This window comes from Mustela lutreola, chromosome 1, assembly GCF_030435805.1.
Source record: "Mustela lutreola isolate mMusLut2 chromosome 1, mMusLut2.pri, whole genome shotgun sequence".
Taxonomy (NCBI): Eukaryota; Metazoa; Chordata; class Mammalia; order Carnivora; family Mustelidae; genus Mustela; species Mustela lutreola.
The window spans coordinates 184,028,806-184,047,860 of record NC_081290.1 but is presented as its reverse complement, the minus strand read 5'-3'; the positions used below and the strand labels follow the sequence as shown (position 1 = coordinate 184,047,860).

General features: G+C 41.0%; 3 protein-coding genes across 10 annotated transcripts; 2 read left to right on the top strand and 1 right to left on the bottom strand.

The window, feature by feature from the left end:
- Positions 1-9: 9 nt before the first annotated feature.
- On the top strand, positions 10-2,242 carry TIMM8B (translocase of inner mitochondrial membrane 8 homolog B). Its single transcript, XM_059180842.1, has 2 exons — positions 10-166; positions 1,850-2,242. The coding sequence occupies exons 1-2, from the start codon at positions 20-22 to the stop codon at positions 2,015-2,017; spliced, it is 315 nt and encodes a 104-aa protein (XP_059036825.1). The 5' UTR covers positions 10-19; the 3' UTR covers positions 2,018-2,242.
- A 201-nt stretch (positions 2,243-2,443) lies between these two features.
- Positions 2,444-11,659, bottom strand: NKAPD1 (NKAP domain containing 1). 5 transcript variants are annotated; one of them, XM_059180683.1, is made up of 7 exons: positions 11,528-11,654; positions 10,951-11,079; positions 10,252-10,328; positions 8,914-9,014; positions 6,829-6,978; positions 5,480-5,533; positions 2,444-4,839 (listed from the first exon to the last, which is right to left on the bottom strand). In XM_059180683.1, exons 3-7 carry the CDS (start codon positions 10,318-10,320, stop codon positions 4,332-4,334), a joined length of 882 nt encoding a protein of 293 aa, XP_059036666.1. In that variant the 5' UTR covers positions 10,321-10,328; positions 10,951-11,079; positions 11,528-11,654; the 3' UTR covers positions 2,444-4,331. The 5 variants fall into 5 exon arrangements, with proteins under 5 accessions (XP_059036666.1, XP_059036685.1, XP_059036675.1 ...); XM_059180702.1 differs by having other exon boundaries at positions 10,951-10,980; positions 11,528-11,617; XM_059180692.1 differs by lacking the exon at positions 10,951-11,079 and having other exon boundaries at positions 11,528-11,659.
- PIH1D2 (PIH1 domain containing 2) lies at positions 11,660-17,790 on the top strand. 4 transcript variants are annotated; one of them, XM_059180666.1, is made up of 6 exons: positions 11,660-11,903; positions 12,642-12,860; positions 13,451-13,574; positions 13,953-14,198; positions 14,767-15,026; positions 17,445-17,790. In XM_059180666.1, exons 2-6 carry the CDS (start codon positions 12,684-12,686, stop codon positions 17,448-17,450), a joined length of 813 nt encoding a protein of 270 aa, XP_059036649.1. In that variant the 5' UTR covers positions 11,660-11,903; positions 12,642-12,683; the 3' UTR covers positions 17,451-17,790. The 4 variants fall into 4 exon arrangements, with proteins under 4 accessions (XP_059036649.1, XP_059036634.1, XP_059036627.1 ...); XM_059180651.1 differs by lacking the exon at positions 17,445-17,790 and adding an exon at positions 16,879-17,325 and having other exon boundaries at positions 12,658-12,860; XM_059180644.1 differs by lacking the exon at positions 17,445-17,790 and adding an exon at positions 16,879-17,325.
- The last annotated feature ends 1,265 nt before the right edge of the window (positions 17,791-19,055 follow it).

The window sequence follows — 19,055 nt, the reverse complement described above, 5'->3', positions numbered from 1 at the left end:
CGACGCGCGCCCACCGCACATGCGCGCACACGCCGCACATGCGCGCATACGCTCATCAGACGGCCGCGGCTGGAGGCGGACGATGGCGGAGCTGGGTGAGGCGGATGAAGCCGAGTTGCAGCGCCTGGTGGCGGCGGAACAACAGAAGGCGCAGTTCACTGCCCAGGTGCGGGGTCAAGGACCAGGGGGAATAGACAGGAGGGTGAGGTACAAGTTGAGTTTTCAGACTTTTTACTCAGCGGGTGAAGTGACAGCCGCTAGGAAAAGACGAGCAGAGCTCTGCGACCTCACCACGGGTGGACTGCCCTGCGCTCGCTCCTGCCGCGCCGGGTTCTTCACGAACAGGCTCCAGCCTCTGGGGACCAGTCGTGCTCGGGCGCCCGCTGGGCACACCCAGCGTGGGGAAAGAGAAAACGTAAAGCAGAGAAGAAAGGTTCGGGCGAGGCAAGGGCACCGGAGCCCGGTTGGGCGGCGAGCGCTCTGGGCTTGGCCTTCGTAAGATCTGGGTGCTGATCCTGCCTCGCCCTTTACAGGCCGCCTGTGGGTTTTGGTTCTGCAGTCATCTGCTGCCTCGCTAGACTGTAGAGGTCACATGCGATCATGTATTTGAAAACGACAAAGCAGTGGAACGTTCATGGAGGTGGGTGGGCTCTGAAGTAGTTTGGGCTGTGGGTTAGAACAAGTGTATGGGAGCCGTTTCGGCATGGTTCGAAACCCGGTGTGGACCCTGACTAGCCGCACGCAGCACCACTAGCAGCGTGGCTAGTTGCTTCACCACGCCTCAGATGGAGATAGTTGTAAAGTACTGGCTGACTGCTTAGCACTCGGTCTCAAAAGGAAGCCCTCAGTAAATGGTCCCCACCCCTCCCCCCCACGCCTTGTGAGGAGGCGGGGGCGGTATTCGCGCACCATTAAGTAGCAAAAACGGTTTCTGTACCTCTGTGTGCCTTTTTATGGAGAGTGGATCCATGACCGTCAGTGGATTCACGAATGTGTCCGTGACCCCAAAAAACTTGAGAACTTAAGAGCTAGTTTGTAAGGCATAGGTTTGGAATCACAGGAGAGCAGTGGTTTGGGGAAAATTAATTGGTACCATACTTTCCCGCTTACACTGGTGCAACTTGGAAATATAAAAGAAGATACTAACCTTGCCTGAAAATCTGCAGTCTGATTAAGGACTTAACACAATCGGAAAAAATAGACAATGGCCTCCAAGGAGGTTAAAAACTAGAAGTATTTTGAAGAATGGGAAAATTCTTTAGGTAGGGCCTTCCAGGAATACTAAATCACATTGAGTATGCTGTGCGTGTACTTCACGGAAGCTTAACAGGTTGGTGGTTAAATAACGGGCTACCCTGAGTAGGTAAAAGAGGAATTGTGCATGAAGCACGGGGGGACTTGATGGAAAGTTATTTTTAATTACTAACGAGGAGAAAAACAGAAACGGAGAGGATTAAAGATTACTGCAGTGTAAGAACAAGGGTCTGGGCCATACTGATGACAAATTAGGAAGTGAGGAAGAGGAGAGCCCAGGATTTGTTGATTTAAAGAATGAGGTGAGGGGCGCCTAGTTGGCTCAGTGGGTTAAACCTCTGCCTTCGGCTCAGGTCATGATCTCGGGGTCCTGGGTCCGAGTCCCACATTGGTTCTCTGTTCCGCAGGGAGCCTGCTTCCTCCTCTCTCTCTGCCTGCCTCTCTTGTCTACTTGTGATCTCTGTCAAATAAATAAATAAAACCTTAAAAAAACAAAAAATGAGGTGAAAGAAAATGAGAAAAACAGGAAGGAAATAAAGTTGGCAGTTAGGCCTATATGCAGACAGCAATGATTACTAATTTTCTTTCCTCTTAGGTACATCACTTCATGGAGCTATGCTGGGATAAATGTGTGGAGAAGCCAGGGAATCGCCTAGACTCTCGCACTGAAAATTGTCTCTCTAGCTGTGTGGACCGCTTCATTGACACTACTCTTGCCATCACCAGTCGGTTTGCCCAAATTGTACAGAAAGGAGGGCAGTAGGCCGTCCCCTGGAAGACTGGCCTTAGAAGCAAAGGACTTGTTAAGCAGATTGAAGGGCCAGTGGGGAAAGATTGTCAGTCTGTTGTCAAGTGAACTTGAGGCTGTTAACAAGCCTATTGGTGCTAAAAAGTAACAGATCAAATGTTCAAAAAGTGAAATTTATTTATTTGGAATTCAGAAATTCCATGTTTTATCACAATTACTCAATAAATGTGAATTTTCCAACTTTTTTTTTTTCTTAATCCCATTTTAGGATTTAATATAGAGATCTCTGATTGGCAGGAACACTAGAAATATGTTCCAAGACCAGTAGTGCAAATGAGAGATCTTGGGTTTTGAAGGGCCATCCTAAGCCATATTTAAGGGGGCTAGAAGAAGCATCAAAGACAGCCCAAGGTATAGAAGTGAAATTGGGGTTGAGAAAGGTGAAGAACAGAAAACAGGTTTATTGCTTATACATGACCAAGAAAAAGTAAACACAGCAAAAAACAAAACAGGCAAGATGTGTATTCTTGGGAAAGAAATAGGCCTGCTAGTATGGGAAGAAGGGAAGGTCAAGACTGAAGTAGAATCAACAATCTGGAGATGCCTTGTTCCACTGGCCCATCTTCCTGAGTCTGTGCTAGAATCAGTACTTTTATAGCACAGAAACAATGCTTAAAAAAAAAAAAAAAGTGCTGAAAACTCCTTCCAACAAAGATTTCACCTATTCCAGGAACAAAGTAATTTGTCTTTAGGTTAAGAGGTAGTAATTACAGACTATTTTCCCTCCTGGGACCCCTACTAATCCCAAAGGTAAAAATATACACCATGGAACATTGACAATTGAGTACCAAAGTATTAATATTTCAAGTAAATATCCCCAAAGGTAGCACCTGCATATAATCAAGGGATAGGGAACCTCTAGCCAACCATGTATTTTATGACCAAACATTTTATTAGACATCTGTTCTGTAAAGAGAACAAATTTAGTAGTTAGAACTGTAAAATATTACCACCTCATGGAATGTTGTTAGTTATATTCTATTGCTGGTGTCTTACACTGTCATGCTACCATGAAGTATTTCTGTATTATACATGGGGAAAGTAAGGCCAGGGAGGTTAACTTACCTTTTCCAGACCTCATAACTAATTAGAGGCAGAACCAAGACCAAAATTCTGAGTTTTCAAACTTTCTACTCAGCCCATGAAATGACAACCAGGAAAAGCAGTATGTCACTTGATATTCTGTCATAATGAAAGAATTCACTTGTGTTCTGCCAGCCTTTTTTCAGTGCTATTTTGGTTTCTTAAGAATTAACAGTAGGGATCACAGTATATAGCAAAGGGAAATAATACGGTCTCTGTTTGGTGCTTTAATTGGAAGGCAGACTGGGAAGAAGTGGGTACATCCCTGAGAAGCCTGTTTTATTTTGGAACTGATTCAACCTAGTTTCAGGGAAAATCTAAAGTTCATTAATAGATTTAGAAATTAACAAGGAAGATAATATAGCAGTTGCTACCCTGAATCCTGTTCAGAGCACCACTAGACAGCATGACTAATTCCTAATTTTATCCCATTTGGTTGAGGACTCACCCAAAACAACTGAAGAACTAATTTTGAACACAAGTCCATTTAGGCAATATACCACAATGGAAATAGAAAACCATTTACTAAACCAATAACCATGTTTAGGGGTATACTGAATGTAGCCACAGACCCTGTCCAGCAGGGAAATTTGATGGAAAACCCTAGTCTCATAACAGCTGCCTAGGGATATAATCATAAAGGAAAAATGTTTTGCTCTTATACTCATTTTCTCATTAAATAAAAGACCACATCTATGAGGCCAAAATACAGAAAGATCAAAGCACCAAGGCTGAAGACAATAAAAGTTGTGGCACCTGCTATATAAACAGAGAACACGATGTTCCAACATTCTACACAGCACCAATTCCAATCCACTTGATCCCAGCCCTTGCTTTCCCCAAATTCAGCATCCCAACTGGTGTACCCAGGTCGTTATTGGGATTCAGCTTTCTGGGTCCTTTAATTTGCTGTATATGCACTCTACCCTAAATGTGATTAATTGCAAAAAATAATCTCTTCAAGAAAACTTCATAATAAAATACCAGATTCCCTATTAACAATCAGAGGATCAAGTTTAACAGGCCAAAACAGAAGACAAGAAGTCTGTCAGAACGTAGATAGATGGCACAGGATAGCTCTGACATCAGGGTCCTTGTGCTGGGCAAGAGAGTCACTGGCAAAACCCAAGGTGGCAGAGCTGTAAGTAACCAGTCAGATGGGAAATGGGTTAGCTCTCCTCCTCATTTAGTCATCCTCTGAACTCTCTGCAGACCGTTCATCTGTAGCCACTTTCCAATTTGTGCGTTTGTTTGTCCTCTCCTGTATTTCGTTGTTAACTATAGGGATATGGACTTCTTTCTCTCTCCTTTTTCTTTTGGTTTTCTTAGTGTCTCTTTCCTCACCTTCCTCAGAACTGCTGGATGCAGAATCATCCGACTGGGAAGTGTCACTTTCTGCATCCAAGAATAAAGCAGATTTTTTGAGGGACTTTTTCCTGGATTTTTTCTTGCGCTTATGCGGTTGTTTCCTTTTCCTGGTACTAGAAGCCCCAGTTTCTTCCGAGAACTCGCTTGAGGAATCTCCTGTTATATCTGTGGCTTCTTTTTTGCTTTTCTTCTGTTTTTTGTGTGACTTTTTTTTCTGCTTTTTTTTGTGAGATTTCTTTGACTTCTTGTGTTTGTGAGACTCGTGGGTAGATGGTTTTCCTTGGGGAGATGTTTTTTTTCCATTGGTGATATCCTGCTGATCACTACTAATAAAAAAGAGAAACTGCTTTACTATAGAAAATAAAAAGTGTATTTATATTTTAGTATTCTGTATTCTAGACAGAAAGTTGGGGTTAGGGGCACCTGAGTCGTTTGGTCGGTTAAGCATCTGCCTTCAGCTCAGGTCATGAGCTGGGACCTGAGTGGGACTGAGCCACACATCAGGCTCCCGCTCAGCAGGAAGTCAGCTTCTACCTCTGCCCCTCCCCCTGCTCATGCTTGCTCTCAAATACATAAACAAATCTTAAGAAAAAAAGTTGGGGTTAACATCTGAATTTTAACTAAAAGTTCTGACATAGGGTTACTATGAGACTTTTATCACTCTCAAGAGTTTTGTTTCCTCATCTTGTTTTCTTAAAATGAAGACAAGAATTCTAATCTGCCAAACTGAGTTACTGCACGGAAAACTATTAAAAACCTAAATGCTATATATAAATGCAGAACGTCAATTAGGAAAAGGCAAAATACCAGTTATCTCCCGAATAAATTGCCTCTTGTGTTTCTAGTTACATTGTAATGGCAAATGTTATCTCCTTTGTAAAATTAGGAACCCAATTTATAGTTGAGACTTGAAATTAATCTTATAGCTTCTAGCTTTTTTTTTTCCAGTAAGCCTATTTGTCTTACCTGTCTGTTTCAAATTCTTCAGGGTATAACTCTTTATAACCACTGTGACCCCATCTGTAAGATGACATATTTCATTACATGTATTACTAAAGCAATGCATATATTTTTGAAAATTTAAAGAAAATTAGACTTAGTGTGTGCAGACACAGACATGCACACAGAGCAAAGAAAATAAAGATAAGGCAGAGCCAACCCCACCTTCAAGCTCAGTAACTTACTTGGCTACATTTTCTGTACTGCATGTTATCATTTCAGACACAAAGCATTCTTTTGTCCACTTGTAAGAAACTTGCCATTTTTAAGAAACACTAAGGAACTCTTCTACTCTGCTCTTTACCTGTGAAGTACTTCTCCAAAAATAACTTGTAACAATGCTGTCTACAATGGGATGTGTTTTACATGGCAATTTTATTGAGGTAAAATTCTGATACCATGAAATTCACCATTTTAAACTGTACAATTAAGTTGCTTTCAGTACACAGAGTTGTGCAACCATCACCACTATCTAATTTCAGAACATTTTCATCACCCAAAAAGGAACTCCATCCCTTAGCAGTCACTCTCCATTCCTCCCTCTCCTGTAGCCCATGGCAACCACGAATCTAATTTCTGTCTCTATGGATTTGCTTATTCTGGACATATCATATAAATAGAATCGTAATAAGTGGTGCTTTGTGTCTGGCTTTTTTCACCTATTTCCAAGGCTCACCCATGTGGCAGCACTTATTAGTATTTTATTCCTTTCTGCTCAAATAACATTCCATTAGTACCCCCCCCCACTCCCTTATCTGCAGTTTTGCTTTCTGGAAGCAGATCACACTCCTCCAGCCACACTGTCAGAGGTCAGGAGTAGCCTAATGCTACATCAAAATGCCTACCTCATTCACCTCACTTCATCTCATCACGTAGGCATTTTATCATCTCACATCCTCACAAGAGTACAGTAGAAATAAAATATTTGAGGTAGGACATTCACATAGATTTTATTTTATTTTATTTTATAAAAAATCTATTTTTAGTTAATGTTACTCTCTTAGTGTTCCCAATTTAGAAATCAAATTTTATTATAGGTTATGTTGGGACAGAAAAAACAAACAGTATTCATTACTATTCACAGATTTAGGCAACCACTGGGGGTCCTGGAATGTATCCCCCATGGATAAGGGGGAACTACCACATTTTGTTTATCCATTCAGCAGTTGATAGACACTTGGATTTCTACTTTCTGGCCATTATGATAATTATGTTATGAACATTTATGTGCAAGTTTTTGTATAGATAATTCATTTTTAAAAGTACACATTCTCAGACCAAATAGTATTAATGGTCACATGAATTTTGTCACAAACCTGTCTGGCATATTAGCTTCATAATCATACAACTTCTTATTCCAGGATTTAGCCTTCAGAAAATCATCTTCCAGTGCCCCAGAAATTTCATTCTTTGGCCTCCAATAGTCTCTTTGACTTTCTTCATCAAAACCATCACTACGCATCCGGCTATAAGGAAAAACAGAAGAACTTTTATATTTAGAAGCAATCTGTGAGGTTCCTTTATGGATGTCATGCACAAAACCCACTGAACAAGCTAAGAGGAAAACAAAATCACTGATTCAGTGTTAAAAAAAAAAAATGTAAAAAACCATGATCTGTTCCTCGCTATAAGTCTGTATAGCTGTCCAGTGAAAATCTGACCATCACCACCCATCCTACTGCAGAATAAAGACAAAATAACTTATGGACTGTGGCATGCTACAGCTCACTTACTAATTCTCAAGTAGGAGGACACAGAAAGAGGGAAGTAGAGCATAATCACAGGTGGGGACATTTCAAACTACCCTAGAAATCTACTCCCTTCCTTAAAAACCAGCAACTTGCTATAGTGAGGTCATAGTAATAGTAGGAGCAAGGCCTAACCCATGAGTAGGCTAGGGTAGAAAAATAGTTGAGAACCACCCTGTGCTTACAAGGTCCGCTAACAAGTCACTAAGCACGCTAATCAGTTATCAAAAATGTTTAAGGGCCTCCTACGTGCTGGACACCATTCTAGCTGCAGGGGATGAGACAATCAGAATCCTTGCCCCTTAAGAGATTATGTTTTAAAGATTTATTAAACCATGACAGATATCAATAATTCACTCTAAAAACAACATTTTGGGGATACCTGGGCGGCTCAGTTGTTAAGTGTCTGTCTTTGGCTCAAGTCATGATCTCAGGGTCCTGGGATCAAGCCCCAAATCGGGCTCCCTGCTCAGCAGGAAGCCTGTTTCTCCCTTTCCCACTCCCCAGTTTGTGTTCCCTCCCTTGCTGTCTCTCTCTCTATCAAATAAATACATAAAATCTTTAAAAATAAATAAAATAAAAACAATATTTTGTCCCTGAAAATGTGGCTTGGAATTGAACAACCAATAGAAGACAAATTATCATCTGCACTAACTTTACATCTAAATCCTCAAAGGACCATCTTCAGCAAGAAAACGACTACAAAGATATTTATTGTTATATAGACTCTGCCTTCTTTACCTCGGATACCCTGAATACTTTCTTGTCTAAAGCCCTTCACATATACAGTCAACCGCACTCCAAAGCCCGAGTACTACACAGGCACATTCATTCACTCTATTAACTGCTCCCCTGGGTGACTTTAGAAATCAGCATTATTACTACAGTCATTTCTCATACACACAGCTCTACACTAACAGGTATATGAAGCCCGAGAAATATTCTCAATACTCAGATATTCCTATACCTCCACAAACAAGACAATTAAGCCTGCATTATCCTGCATATTCACACTGAATTATTAAAAAGGTACTCTAAAAGCAGTGTGACTTGGTGAACACAGGAAATAGAAGGGGTAAAGAAAAGACTGAGAATCAAAGACTAATAGGGGAAAGGAGTAAATGATAGCTAAGTGACCATAAGACAGCAAAAGAGAATCTTAAAAGCCACCAGACAAGGTCAGAATACACAGAATCCTTAACTTTTAAAGTTATTCAAGGTAGAATTTTTAAATTCCCCATTGCAAATAAATGATAAGAGTTAAACCATATGTATCACAGCCATTACCTTTATGCTGAGATCTAGATTTATGAAAGAAGATTTAAAGATTCACAGAACTGAACTCATCTATCATTAGCATACTAAAATGCTTTCGAATGAAACTTGATGGTTCTGAACAGGATCTGAATTATTTTGGTTTTTTTTTTTTTTTTTTTTAAGATTTTATTTATTTATTTGACAGACAGAGATCACAAGTAGGCAGTGAGGCAGGCAGAGAGAAAGGAGGAAGCAGGCTCCCCGCTGCAGAGAGCCCGAAGCGGGACTCGATCCCAGGATCCTGGGATCATGACCAGAGCCGAAGGCAGAGGCCTTAACCCACTGAGCAACCCAGGCGCCCCTGAATTATTTTGGTTCTTAGAGCTCCAACTTCACCTTGAACTACTGGGTAACATTTTCCTTTTGGTCCCCCGGTAAGCATCTTCCATCTGTTTCTCCAGTTCTCTTATCTTCCACATATCTGATTCCTCCTGAATCTAGATTTTTTAAAAGAAAAGAAATATAATTACTAAAAAAAAAGTATTTTATATAAAAAAAAAAAAAAACTGACAATACACTCTGCATTAATTATTGTATTACAGAATGGGTTATAATCAGGAATCTGGGGAACAAATTCAGGATTCTTTAGAGTAGCTCAACAATGCAACCCAGTGAATCTCAAGTATGTAGAATTCTGGAGCAACAGGAGAACTTTTTAACCCTGGGGAGACTCACTTATCACCTTATTAACTTTGCAACTATGCTGCAATTATCAAATGATAACCCTTTATGTTTAGTCACCAAATCCTTTGGATTTTATCTCCGAAATTCCTCATCTTCATCCCTACTGTCACTGTTCTCACATGAACTCCTCATCATCTCTCACCTGGAGCACTGCAACTGCCTGAACGGTATCTCTACTGTTTCATTCCATCTGCTCTCTCCTACCCTACCCAGCTAACAAATCATCTCTCTACAATACAAATATAATCTTGTCACACCCTGCTCAAAAACATTTGATAGCTTCTCTACTATTTAGAGGAAAAGTCTAATCTCTAAGCATCACAATCCAATTCTAATTTACCACCTGAGCCTCACCTTCTCTCACTACCCACGCCCCCACACAACATTCCTTCCTTTCCAGACACACACACTTTCTTGCCACACCCCAAGTGCTTCGTGCTCTTCTTTGTTGCCATATGAGTACATGACGTTCTGTCTAGAATGATCTTTTACACCTGGTAAATTTGAATCTGTTCATCAAGGGACGCCTGGGTGGCTCAGTTGGTTGGGACAACTGCCTTCGGCTCAGGTCATGATCCCAGAGTCCCGGGATCGAGTCCCGCATCCGGCTCCCAGCTCCAAGGGGAGTCTGCTTCTCTCTCTGACCTTCTCCTCTCTCATGTTCTCTCTCACTGTGTCTCTCTCAAATAAATAAATAAAATCTTTAAAAAAAAAAAAAAAGTTATGAATCTGTTCATCAAGAACTAGTTCAAATAAAGCAGCTCAAACATCCCTCATTCTGTGAACCCTTTCCTAATTTCCCAAGGCCAATTTCACTGTTCCTTCCTCAGGGCACGGAAGCACCTTATATATGTCTCTATGATAGGACTTACCAAATTGATTGTAATTATCTGTTTTGTTCAGCTTTGTATCTCCAAACTACCAAAATCATGCATGGCACACTGTATGACTCCAATGAATGTTGAGGAATAACGAGATTGTTCCTCTCACCTTATTGTGAGCATCTGTATGCCGGATGACATTCCTCAGGAGGACTTTTCCCAATGGAACACGGGACATTCTTCAATCTGAAGTGAATCAATAAATAACATTTAATAACAATAATTTCCTTTCTTACCTTATCTTTTATTACAGTGTTACAAAGAAGCATGAGGTAAAGGAAAGATCACTGAACAAGAAGTCAGAGGTCCTGAGGGGTAGTTTTCCCTTCACCATTAAAAGAGGGAAACGCCTGGTTACCCTAATGTGCAGATGAATGCACAGTGACATGGTGGGCATCCAAATTCTTTCAAACTGCACAGAATTAAATGCCTTCAAGAGCACCCTTTTATTTAATCCTCAAAACAACCCCCATGTTTTATATGAGGCAAGTATCTTCATTTCTGTTTTGTAGATGAAATTCCCTTAAGCCATAACTTGCCCCAGACCAGACAGCCCAAGGCAAACAAGATCCGCATTAGGGATCAAGTTTCGAACCTCAAAATTAGTTTGTGATGGAGCAAATACCTAGATCTGACAATGTCAGGACCACAAATGTCAACATTTGACATCAAATGCAGAGACGCCCTCAATATCTCCATTCAGGGGAATTCTTTCTATTTTGTACAGAAGCCTCCAAAAAACAGATGACAAGGATATTCAGTGTGTAGCTAGCAGCTGTTTTGTGCGACCACCCCACCGCTCACTCACCCCTCGATCCTGAGGAAATCAGGCATCTTGCTAGTGTGAGACGAAGAACCACTCCATTACAAGATCTCCTCCGACCCAGGAAGCCAAGGAGTCAGGGCTCAAAGGCAGCTCTGCAGCTTCACCCGAGTCCTTCATGAAAATGCAGCCTTCCCACCGGTTATTCTGCCCTCACCCGTGGCCCAGGCCACGGCTGCCTTTCCCCCAGCCCGCACCGACAGGAAGATCTCTTTTCGGACCGAGGCCGGAGGCTGCGCCAGCGCGGAATCCGAACGGCCGGCTTAAGGGGGGCATGCCCCGTTCACGCTCCTCTGGGACGGACCCCGGGGTTGGGCTTCGCTCTCTCGAAAGGATGGGGACGGTCCGGACGGGTACAACCTTCGACTGGGCCCAAGAGACACCCAGAGTGCCCGAAAGGGGAGTGGGGGTGGGGGGGTGGGGTTGAGGCTTCCAAGTGGAAGACGGAGAAAACACCCCAGTCTCTGTCACCGGGATCCCTGCCCCCCAGCGGCCACAGAGCTCCCGGTAACCTTCCCTCCAAACGCCCTCCCCATACAAACACACACAAACACACCCATACCGTGCGCCGCAGCTTCGCGTGGCGGGGATTTGGGGGGAGGAATCGGTCTGGGAGACAAGGGAGCGGGCTTCCCTTTCAGGCCGGAAGTTGTGCTCCGGGGAAACTCTTCCCACCCACAGGCCCCAGAGACTCCCACGGGGAAGGTTTCCAGCATCCTCTAGAAATCAAAGGGTGCGGAAGGGAGGCGGACGCCTTCTTAGAAAGGAAGTGGGTCGGCCTCCGCTGAAAAGCAAGCCCAACACCAGGAGGGGGAGATTCCGGAACTGGATGTAAAAGGCCTTTCTTCCTGGAGCTTTCCGGACCCAATTAGCCGTTGTACCCGGTCCGGTTACCCTGGTAACAGGCGTCGCGGTTTGTCAAGGAACCGAGAGAGGAGGTGGGTTCGCCGACCTCTGGGATGATTGTCCTTTAGTTAAGCTTCCCGTTTCGTTTAACCCTAATATCGTATTCGGGGAACCCAGACCTCCTCTTTTCCTCATTCTGCGGCTGCTGGGGGACACGTCTCCAGTGGGAGAGGAGAGCGAGGGAGGTTATCTGTAGACGCGGATATTATCATTCTCTTAGGGCTTCCCAAGGGTCCCAGCCTCTCTGCACGAGCACACTTGATTCTCCCAATAACCCCACGAGATAGGTATTAGCGCCTTCACTTTGAGGAGAATAGACTGATCCATAACTCACTGCTCAAGGTCCCACACCTAGTACATGACAAAGCTGAGACTGGGATCTGGGCATTCGGGCTCCAGAATCCTTGCTTTTAACTCCGAAGCAAGAAGTGTCCTGTGGCTTCTGGCAGTTTCAGGACCGGACAGGCACTAGTCAGCCAATACCCAGGTATCCGAACAAGAGAATGGGTCACCAGGTAATCCCGACTTTGACTGACTACTCTCCCCTCGGTGCTGGTCAGAGTCCAGGCAGAGCTGAGGACTTGCCCGGGAGGACAACTTGAGAATTTAAGAAGGTGGATTAGAGAATAAAGTAAAGGAAAGTGGTGCTGAGCCACAGTGTTTTAGACACAGGTGCTAACTTCACCAAAACAACTCCTGACCTGCTTGTTCCTCCTGCTCGAAAAGAAGAGATGAATCGTTAATTACCCAGACTCCCCCCCCCCCTTAAGTCCTATCTTTCCACAGACTCAAGAGGCCTATTTACCTTAATCATGGAGTCTTCCTCAAAGGGTCTGCTCACCCAAGTTACTCAGTTCTGGAACCTCCTAGACGATCTGGCTGAAAGTAATCCTGAGAGCTACAAGAAGTTCATTGAACAGCAGCTGAAAGAAGGGAAGCAGCTCTGTGCCACCCCAGAAGAACAGCTCTGTCTACAAACCAGGATCCTAGTATGTGGTGTTGGTACCCAGGGATGGGAGGCCTTGAGCGAAAGAATCCCGGAATAATCAGAGAATCACTTACGTTTGGCTATTGCTACTTTAAGAAAACTTGAGGGGCACTGCCACTCTAGAGGGGGAGTGAAACATAGAGCATGAGGGAGGAGTAAGAATGGGAAATTCAAATTTGATATATTTTGGAGATCTCAAAGTCATTTTCTACTAGAACAAGAAAAAAGCAATGTAATGATTTAACAGAAACTCATAGAATTGGAGGATGTTTCAAATAAAGAGAACTTGCTTGGCTGGGAGTAAGGAAGTAGTGAAATTGGGTCATAGTCACCCAGAATATGCTTAAATCAGTGCCCCTTCCTTCCTCCCAGTTCCTCTGGGAGCAGCAACAGGATCTTCATGAAAATTCAGTAACTTGGGGGAAATCAGGTAACAGTGTCATTTTCAAACACGGTTCTAATGCATGGAATGGCTTACTTGGAGCCTAAAATTCTCACTCTTCAAATTCTGTGATGAGTTACCATTAGGATTATTATAAAATGAAAAAAAAAAACTAGGTTTTGAGATATGCAAAATTATTTGCTTTTTAGAAACCCAAGGAAAAAGTACTTTTTATTAACCTGTGTCAGTGGAAAAGGATCCCAGCTCCCCAGTCAACCACTCATCCAGTACCTCTAAAGGTTGGCACACCAGAAGATATCTCTGAGACATCAGGTACACAGAATTAAGGGAGAGAAAGCACATTTTAAAAACTTTATTGGGAAAAATAATGATCAGATTTTACTTGGTAAAAGGCATTACAAGTAAAATATTTTATTTGGTTGTAATATAGTTAATAATTAATAAGCATACCTTTATTTATATGAATTGAATGCTATTCAGTTTTTCCTAATAGTAACCCATATAAAATGCCAAGAAATGCCATAATTGTAAATGTATGTATTTAGCACCATTGTGATTATCTCTGAAAAATACAGGAATAGAATTTATGCTTTCTAGTTTTACCCAGGATTATGACTTACTATATTACCTGACAATATCATTAGTGAAACAAGTTGTCATCATTTCACATCCTCTGAATTACACACACAGATGTTTATACAGTCATCGATGTTGCCTACAATCCTGATGTTCTCCAGGCAGCAGAAAAGGACCAAGTAAAAAAAGATCAGTTAATACGGATGGCCATGAAATGCATTGAGGAACAATTCCAGTTCACTCTCTCACATTCTTACAGTATCGCTAAATTTAGAATAAAAGGAAGCATTCAAAGGATGAAACAAAATCTGATGGGAATACAAGCTGACCCCACAGATTTAAGAGAGAAAATGAGAAAGGGTAAGTTAATGACTGTAAATGGAAACTATAACTGATTTAAAATTATTTTGCATCCTGTGTACATTTTGCAAACTAAAAATCTTGATTTAAAAAGATTAGAATCTTAAGATAGAAAAATATAAAGATTAGATATTAGAAATATTAACATGTCCTTAAAGATTTTTAAATCCTGCAAACTTTTTAACAAAGTTCTTTGGCTTAAGATTCTTGTTTTAAAGATTTTACTTATTTTATAAAAGATTTTATTTATGTATTTGAGAGAGAGAAACCACAGGGGGTAGGATTGGGGGGCGGGAGCAGAGAGGGACAATCTCAAGCAGACTCCCCACTGAGCACGGAGCCCAATGAGGGGCTCCATTTCACCATCCTGAGGTCATGACCTGAACTGAAATCAATAGTCAGATGCCCCAGGTTTAAGATTCTTTTAAGATTCCCAGACCAAATTAGCTTCAGCTTTAGCTGCCATTTTGGCTAATGCCACATATATTACAGTTCACAGCCTGATAGTATTTTATGTTGTAGATTAATTTTGTGATTTCATCTCCCCCCATTTTTTTTTTTCCATAAGAACTAACCCTTGAACAGATAAGTAGTACTGTGAGCAATGCAGATCACTTTCAGCTTTTATTGCCAAAAGGAGAAGTTTCAAGCAAAGCAAGGTGTCTGATTGAGGAGATTTCCACTACAGAGACCCAGGTAGAGCTGAAGGAACCAACCTATGAATTAAAAACTGTGGCTGACCAGAATGATAAACCTCTGGAAATTGAAATAAAAGTTGAATTACCTGGTATTAATTCCGTATCTCTCTGTGATCTTAGTGTTTCTGAGGTAAGTCAAACAGGTAATACTGTAAACTTTCACTATATTATGTTGTAGTAAAAAAAAAAAAAAAAAAAAAAAAAAAAACAGCACAATCTCAGTGGTTTATAGCAGTTTTCTCAGGCTGTATGTCAGGTAGGCCTGCTCTGTTCCAGGAGTCTTGCACATTTCAAGATACAGGTAAGATACGCAATTCTCACGGAAGAGAGAAAACAGAAATGGCCAAGCCATGCAATGAATCTTAAAACTTCCTCTCAGACATAGTATATATCACTTTTACTCACATTCTATTGGTCAAATTTAAGGCACAAGTTCAAATACTACATCAACAGGGCCGGGAAGAATATACTCACAGGTAGTCACAGGAATTCAAATGGCAAGAATGTATAATCCTCTAACAGAAGAAAAGCAAAAAATTGGCATAAGTCCTACAATCTACTACAGTCCACTCTCAAGGTCATAATTATTTGCTTCTTTCCCCAAAAAAGGCATCTCCAATCCTACTATCAGCCTCTGAAATACAAGATTTTGCCATTATAATCTTCATCTCCTCTTGAACCACAGACATATGAGCTACAAAGACAGGTGATCTACTGCCATAGCCACACGCACCATACAATGTGGAACGGAGAGAGGATAAACATAATTAACAGTCTCAGTTTGGAAATTAGGAAACTAAGAGGGACACAGCAGCTCTTGGTGCAGAGCAGTTCTGAAATCCCATTAGGCAGATGTTGTCAGCGTCCCTTTCCTGGGGGTAGAGGTGTTCTTGGGTAGAGAACCAAGATTCCTTGATTACCTAGCCCCCTAGTTCCATTGTTTTCTATGACTTTCAGCTTCATTCTCTGGGGGGTAGTTCCCTTTATCTTACCCACACTGGTCACATCAGAAAAGAACATTGGAGAATATGTCATCCTTATGTGCTGAGCAGCTTACTCACCCTTTTACACTTTTGGAATGTTGGGGGTCCAAAGGTCATTTTAAATGTTTTAGTCAAGGCTGGTACCATTTTATTTCTTTGATTCCAATCAGTGCCATACCCCACAATTCTTTATTTGACATGTCCATTTTTCAATGGCCTGTCTTTTTTTACTTAATTGCTGTCATTTGTGCCAAACATAGGATTAACTGGGCTCCACCTTAATCCAGTTAGAGGTTTTAACAAAGAGTATAATGATGTGTGATACAGTCTTTACTTCTAGGCTGTCTTAATCAGTCTTTGGAGGTAAGAAATAAATTCTCAATTTTATTTTTTACTGGTTTAAAATAAGAATTAGTTCCATTTCTCAGCCTTGAAGTCGTAGAATTTCTGGGTTCTGTATATTCTTTTAATCCTACTTGCAAACTGGGAAATTCTTTTCTAAGCCGATCTCTTTTTGTAGTAGCTTATTAAATATAGCCAATAGAAACAGTGCATGTTGCCAATATTCTATTTTCATACTTTTGCTAAAGCCACACATTAATGGCATACAGTTACTTGTCTTTCAAATTACTGTGCTGGCTTTCCTAAGGGCTTTATCGCTATAAAACATGGGTCACCATTTTTCCTATTGCCAATATATTTTCCTTGCTATTTGCTGGTCAGCCACAAAGTCAGTGCCACATAATATAGGATGGCAACACCCAATTTATGGCTTTGTATCAGTTAACTATTGATGTATTGAGCAGCAGTAACAAAAACTCTCAAAACCTCAGGGAGTTACAACAGCAGCTGTACAAGCTCATTGCAAGTCCCATGGCAGTGAGATCCTCTTCTTATGGGAAAGGAGTGAATAACTGGGAATAATCCAGTAACACATATTTTAACCAGGAAATACTTTCTACTTTCATCTTTTAAAATACTTTGGTTTGTTATTCTTAGGATGATTTATTGATTGAGGTCTCTGAGAAGTACAGATTACATCTGAATCTTCCAGAATTTGTGGATACTGAAATGACTACAGCCAAATTTATCAAAGAGAAAGCTATATTAATCATCACAATGCCATTGGCGTAAGAAGAGCATCATCTGCTTTGGATTTTCAGTGCTAAAGGCATGTGAATGAGAGGACCTTTATAATGGGTGAAGAGGTAGTGGTTTACCTTAAACACTAGTATTTTCTAAGAATTCTTTTTGATGGAGTGAGATTCTCTCTTCAACTTCTGTTTATCTTTTTTTTGTTTTAACTCAAATTTGGCTAGACAGAGACTCTTATAATGGTATTGCCATGATATACTTGTTTTGAAGCTATTTCTAATGGTCTTAAAGTAACAAATTGTCATTTGGGAAAATTCCGTTTCCAAGTAAATTGTGAAAATTCTTGGCTTACTGGTTGAAATTCTGGTTTACTTGGTTGTGTCTAGCAAATTTTTGCATCAGGAATAAGTCTCAAACTGTGTGAATTTTCTGTTACCAAGAAGAACTGAAGCAGTGAAATTTTCCTCCAGCTATGAATTTACAGGGCCAATGAAGTAGTATGCAAACCTATGCTTCTGTGAACCTCTGTACTACTATAAAACAGTTCTGATGGGAGGAGTTGAAGTTACCCAGATCTTCTAATATCACAGAGACTTGAGTGGACTGGATACCACGATGCAGTTAACAATAACAGGATGTTATTTTACAGAAGATGCAAAATATATCTAACCCTAAGAAAAAGGATGTGACTTTGGGACAAGTGCCATTCCCCTATGAAAATAATTTTTAAAAGACAAAAGCAATGTATTTACCAACTTCCATTCATCTGTCAGATGGTTGTTCAATACAAAGGTATTAACTTTGATGTTCACATCAAACTTTTTTTTTTTTTTTAAAGATTTTATTTATTTATTTATTTGACAGAGAGAAATCACAATAGGCAGAGAGGCAGGCAGAGAGAGAGGAGGAGGAAGCAGGCTCCCTGCCGAGCAGAGAGCCCGATGCGGGACTCGATCCCAGGACTCTGAGATCATGACCCGAGCCGAAGGCAGCGGCCTAACCACTGAGCCACCCAGGCGCCCCACATCAAACTTTAAACATCCTTAATCATTTTTCCTAGATACAGTACAGCTTCCTTGTTTCTAATTCAACATAAGGTCTTTAAAGTCCTTATTACTTTCAAAGCTTTTTAACTTAGAAACTAATCTGGTATCTAGAATAGGAAGAATTGATATGTAATATTTAGAAATATATGATGTCCTAAAGTTAACACAGCTATTATATTCTCTTCCATCAAAAAAAGTTGGAATGTTTTCACCTTACTTTCTCTTCTACAAAATCACTGTCAATACTTGTCCTACATACTCCCATACCTAACCATATAGAAGTGGTTCAATCTCTGCTCTGGCACTCTCGGTATCTGGGTGTTACTTTTGCCAGCAGCTTAGTGTTTGTATACTCATTAGTAAAATGTGTTTCAAAATCTAGCATTCTTAATTTTAAATTTACATACTTATTTTCCAAAATATTTTACTTATTTCAGTGGATTTTTATATTCATAAAAACCTCTCCTCCCTCTCCCCCGAAATGTAAAACTTTGCCTAGGAAGAACATTAATAGCTGTTAAGTAGTTTTTTCTGAATCTTACCAAGTTTTTTTTCCTTCAAACTGGAAATTGAGGTGAATATTAACTATCCTTAATTTAGAGACTAGATTTTTCTAGAAACTTTTTTTTTCTTTAAGGTTCGAGAGTGTGTGTGTGGGCGGGGGCGGGGGGTGCGGTGTAGAGAGAGAGAGGGAGCAGAAAGAGAGGCAAGAGAGGAGAAGCAAACACTCCCTATGCAGGGTTCAGTCTTACCACTTGGAGATCATGACCTGAGCCAAAACCAATAGTCAGACACTCAACTGACTGAGCCACCCAGGTGCCCCTACAAACTTGGTTTTAGATCATTATCAGTAGTGATAATATATGTATTCTCGAGTTTTCCAGGCTTTGTGTTTTACTAGGTGAGAAGTACTCCTTGCAACATATTCATAAGATCTCTCAGGCCAGTTAACTCCTTTAACTCCTTTTCCAGACCATGCCTTGGGATACCATAACTTCACTCACAAACCTCAGGTTTGGTATAAAGTATCTAACA